The 5,449-nt window shown below is 41.8% G+C and overlaps 1 protein-coding gene across 1 annotated transcript; it reads left to right on the top strand.

Moving 5' to 3' along the window:
- The first annotated feature begins 3,087 nt into the window (after positions 1-3,087).
- On the top strand, positions 3,088-5,239 carry wu:fc50b12 (uncharacterized protein LOC103911624 homolog). Its single transcript, XM_055644204.1, has 3 exons — positions 3,088-3,119; positions 3,493-3,675; positions 4,302-5,239. The coding sequence occupies exons 1-3, from the start codon at positions 3,088-3,090 to the stop codon at positions 4,528-4,530; spliced, it is 444 nt and encodes a 147-aa protein (XP_055500179.1). The 3' UTR covers positions 4,531-5,239.
- Positions 5,240-5,449: the final 210 nt, after the last annotated feature.

Genomic DNA, 5,449 nt, shown 5'->3' with positions numbered 1-5,449 from the left:
TATTATAACAGTTAAAAGTTATTCCCTCGCTCTTGAACACGACTGAAACATTGAAACCCTGGAACATTGTGCCTCATGTCGTAACCTCGCAAGCACATTTCTGCAGTGGCAACAACATCATAGTCCCAATCACGGATCTAGCTTTGAAGTTCATCAGCTTTCTTCATAATAAATGGAGAATAAATGGTGGATATTTACAATGAACTGCCAGGGAATTGGTGGAGGCAGGTACCACACAATGTTTATAAAACATTTCAACCGGTAAATGGATAGGGAAAGTTTAGAGGGATATGGACAGATTGGATAAACTTGGAGAGACACCTTGGATGATATGGACACGTTGAGATGAACAGTGGATTTCTGTGTTGTACACCATGGTTTAATAAATCATTTATTTCTATTACTGCATTGTACTATTCAAGGATAACTGCTTTGTGAAGTATGACTCTACTTACTTAATTTTTAACTTGGTAGTCAATAAACTGGTCAGGATGGGTATGTTTTAGTTACAGCATAGCAACCGTTAGTCTCTCTTAGAAATTCAAGTACTTCTGAATTAGTCCTCAAGAAACCAGTACAGGGAAACAGGGTACGTTGTTTAATCTTTGTATTTTATCGTGCGATACTTTAAAGTGAAATGTGTAATAGGTTGTTCCAAAGGAATTTTGCATTGCACGTGGTAATATGTCTCCTTATCTGAACATTTATCAGAACCAAGAATAACAAGCATCCTAGGGAGTTTGATATCCTGTTACAGATTCCCATGGCTCACAAAACTCAGGAGGCAAGTATACCTGACTATGCAAAATTACTTAACTTGCAAGTGCTATTTTATGGTTTCTGAAATCATGGAATAATTACAGCGTAGAAGGGGATCCTATGGTCCTTCATGTCTATGCTGACCTGAATAAGAGCGATCCTGTCTGTCCCATTTCCCTTTGTCCCTACAAATTATCCTCTCCTCAGTGCCAACCCAATCCCTATTTGAAGACCCTGACTGACTTTGTCTCTAACACCGATTCCAGAGCATCATTGCTCTCCGCAATAAAAAGCTCGTCATTTCATATCCCATTCTGTCTCATGCCCGACATTTGAAATCAGTGCCATGATCCAGTTTGAATGCTCTGCTAAAGGGAACAGCTCTCCATTAGCTAAACATCCTTCAGCAGTACTGTCAGTGCTGCCGCATTATCCGAGTGAAACTGTGATGTCCAGAATGGAAAACTACATTTGTGCCCAGACATAACCTGTGTTTATTACATGAAAATCCCACCAAAAACACATGCCAGAAATGTAAAATTAACAAAAACATAACATTCTGGAAATATTCAGCTGATCAGGGCATTTGGTGGGAAGTGAAAATGAATTTTTTTAACTTCAGCAGTACATTTTACTCGTGGAAAACTTTAAACATGTTTGAATTTTTCCAAGAGTTAACAAGTTTCACGGGTACCTGCCGTTAGCGCCACGAGTCGCTAAGTTGCGTCCACGAGTTCCGACGTTCCCGCTACGTTAATTGTACGTGATTACCACGAGTTAAATTTGTTTTAAACTCGGGGTACCTCGTGGGTCAGCTCGCACAGTGTGACAGGGTTTAAAGAACTTGAAAGGAGACAAAATAAGTTTGTTAAACTGCAGGGAGGGTGGGGGTAGATGATACCAAAAAGAATGTAGACTATTTCTCCTCCCACTTGCCTATCCAATTTTGTCCGTCTTTTCTCCTGAATTGTCTGTATTTAACACAATTCAGACATTTCTTGCCATTTGTGAAGTTTGAAGTTGCATGTTGTATACCCCATTATTGTGACAATACGATCAACCCACTCTTTCCATTTAGTTTATATTGTACAATAAAACTCCAATAATCCAGCATTCTTGGGACTATGGAAGTTCCAGATCAGCAAATTTTGCTGACTGTTGGATATTATTTCTGTCATTACTCAAACACACTTTAAACAAATTTTACAGTAAATCCAGTGAGTTTAAAGTGTGTGGGAAATACACAAGGTGTCTGGCTCCAGCTGCATCTCTCCAAGTTCCTGATTCCTGGTTCCTGAACACAAAACCAGGTTGCAAAGGGCAGATACTAGCATGGATAGCAGGTTGGCTGAATGGCAGGAGGCAAGGAGTGGCAATAAAGGGAACTTTACCTGGTTGGCTGCCACTGACTAGCAAAGTTCTGCTTGGGTGAGAAGTGACAGATGGAATACAGCGTAGCAAAGTGTGGAGTCATGCATTTTGGTAGTAGGAATAAAGGCATAGATTATTTTCTAAATGGGGAGAGAATTCAGATATCGGAGTTGTAAAGGCACTTGGGAGTGCCGGTTTAGGAATCACAAAAAGTTAATTTGCAAGTTGAATCACTAGTGAGGAAAACAAATGCAATGCTAGCATTTATTTCGAGAGGACTAGAATGGGACAGGGATGTAGTGCTGAGGCTTTATAAGGCACTGGTCAGACCGCATTTGGAGTATTGTGAGCAATTTTGGGCCCCTTATCTGAGGAATCGAGGAGATCTACCGGGAAACTGCAACAAAGCCTCTCAGCCAGGACATAGAGGTGCGCAGGGTGAAATTTGCAGGACGTACTCAGAATGTCACCAGAATGTGCATAAGATAGCAATGACATGGCAGCCTGACGGAAGAAGGAAAAGAGGCCGACCAAAGCTCACATGGAGGCGAACATTCCAGAAGGATTTGGAAGCCCGGGGCATTAACCTATCGAGGGTGGAAGACGTCACACATGACCGAACAGAATGGTGAAAGCTTGCTGCCCAATGCACTCAACAGTGTGGGAGGAACTAAGTCTAAGTAAAGTATCTGAGGAAGGATGTGCTGGCGCTGGTGAGAGTCTGGAGGAGGTTTACGAGAATTATCCCAGAAAAGTAGGTTAACATATGATGAGCATTTGACGGTGCTGGGCCAGTAATCGCTGGAGTTTAGAAGGATGAGGCGGGACCTCATTGAAACTTACCGAATAGTGAAAGGCCAGGATAGAGTGGATATGGAGAGGATGTTTCCACTAGTGGGAGAGTCTAGGACTAGAGGTCATAGCTTCAGTATAAAAGGACATTCCTTTAGATCGGAGATGAAGAGGAATTTAATTAGTCAGAGGAATCGGTGAGATCAATGCAACAGAAGTCTGTGAAGGCCAAGTCATTGGATATTTTAAAGCAGAGATAGATAGATTCTTGATTAGTATGGGTGTCAGGAGTTATGGGGAGAAGGCAGGGAATGGGGTTGGGCGGGAAAAAGAGATCAGCCGTGATTGGCGGAGTAGACTTGATGGGCTGAATAGCCTAATTCTGCTCCTCTCATTTATAAAGATTCTGTTAGCTTCTGTCCTTATCCTCTTGCACTTAACGTCATATCTCAGCTCACCACTTGCTCGAAAATTTGCCATTTCTTTCACTTTTTTCCCATCCATCCGAGGTTAAGCTTTCTGATGCATTGTCCAACTGAACCTGATAGCTTTGGGGTGTTGATTATGAAGAGCTGTTGTCGTACCCCAGGATACTGTGATCAACCTGAAGTTTGTCCAAGAACTCGCCAAAGACCTAGGCTTTCAATGGACTATCGTTGCTTTCGAGCTGGGATTCACCAGGGCTGAGATTGGTCGCTTTCAAGCTGCCTCCATGCTGAAATATGTGCAGGCAAAGAAAATGCTGGAAAGCTGGTGAGTCAAATGTTTCAACACTGTTTCAATAATTTCTAGGTGAATTCACACAACTTTGAATGTTTTCCAGTTGGCACCATACAGACTGACTGACCCTGTTAGTATTCTAACCGTGTATCCACCTCTCCAAGCCAGTACCCAACAGACCCGACCTCCCAATGGATGTGTATTAATAATAATGGACCAAAAATAGCAGTACCATTAACAAACCGCGATCAGGTCTACTTGTGGGCACAGCTCTAGCATTCGATCTTGACCTTGGGTTCTTGACGTTTTCATATTCTTCCTGTGACAACTTGGGTTTTCTCTGGATGCTCCGGCTCCCTCTAACATCCCAAAGAGGTGCAGGTTGGCTGGTTAGTTGACTGCTGTAAATATCCCCTTGTGTGTATGTGGGAGGTAGGAGAATTAGAGAGGAGGCGATGGGCAGGTGATTGAATGTATGAAACTCTTGTAAGGACCACAAATCTATGTTTTTCTGTCTTTCTGTCTAAGAAGAAAATAAAATAAATATTTATATACTATGTCTTCCATAACCAACTGCAGATGTGAGACAGCATCTCAATGAGCTCTGATAAAAGGAGACTTATCTGTTTACAATATTATATTTCTGCAAAAATGCTCAGGTATGAAAAATCAGAGAGCCAACCGAACAAAACAAAACAGCTACTGAGGGCTCTGGAATGGGCTGGATGCAAGGAGCTAGCTGATAAGCTGCAGTGCCTGCACTGGGGGCACCAGAAGCTGAGCAGCCGTGTGGAGCTTCCATCAGCCTTCCCGTACCTCATCACCGTTCACAAGACGATCAACAACCACCAGGGGCTGCAGAAGATCAACCAGCTCGGCCACAGGTAGTAAGAAGAGGGAAGGGATGTCATGTCTTTCAGTAGTGCCATCTGGCTAAATGTCACAATGTTGCTGCAGTTCCATCTGTGTGCAGAATAAAAATATGAAACTTTACCTGGTTCACGTGTCATATTTCACCAGAGTTCTCAATCTTTTTGTTTCTTCAGGTGTAATTATAATTTTGCAGGGCAGCCTACAATCCACTGCCTGGTTTTTGCAAGCAGCTATTCAGAGTACATATCTGGGATTTGTTCCTTGAGCTCCTTTCAATGTAAACATTTGACTAATATTTATGGTAGAAGGTAATTTTAGCAAAGCCATATATTTCTTCACTGGAGGCAATTTGGCCCATCAAGTCGAAACTCGCTTACAGATCAATTCCATTTCCCCATTAACATTCCTGAGACTTATTCTCCCCACATTCCCTTCAGTTGTCCCAGATTTCACAACTGCATATTAGGAGCAACTTTAGTAAACCAATACCAAATTTGGGCAACTAACCTACCAACTAGTGCTTCAATTAAATGGTGGAGGGACTGAGAGCTGCTGGGCGGAAAGCCAATGTGGTCATAGAGGGAGCAAATACACTGCTTTTGTCATGAAAATCAAACCAATGTGTCCCTGTGCACCCTAATATAATATTTCTTCTATAAGAAGAGCAGTAACACCCCTGGAGTTTCATTCATCCACTAATTGAACTCCATTGGAAATTATTTGTGTTCCCGACGTGATCAAACTAGCAATGTTACAAAATTTTGAGATTTAAAAAATCAAGTCTGCAATTTATCCCATCAGATAAAGCATAAAAATAAGTTTAATTTGACACCTAATTCACTTTCATATCTTCAGTATTAAAAAGGTTATGGCTCTGAATAATTAAAGGTCATACTCGGAAATTAGCATCTTGTTCCTTATTGCTTTTCCACTG

This window comes from Leucoraja erinacea, chromosome 13, assembly GCF_028641065.1.
Source record: "Leucoraja erinacea ecotype New England chromosome 13, Leri_hhj_1, whole genome shotgun sequence".
NCBI classification, from domain to species: domain Eukaryota; kingdom Metazoa; phylum Chordata; class Chondrichthyes; order Rajiformes; family Rajidae; genus Leucoraja; species Leucoraja erinaceus.
The sequence above is the reverse complement of the archived record's forward strand: the minus strand, read 5'-3'. Positions and strand labels throughout refer to the sequence as shown.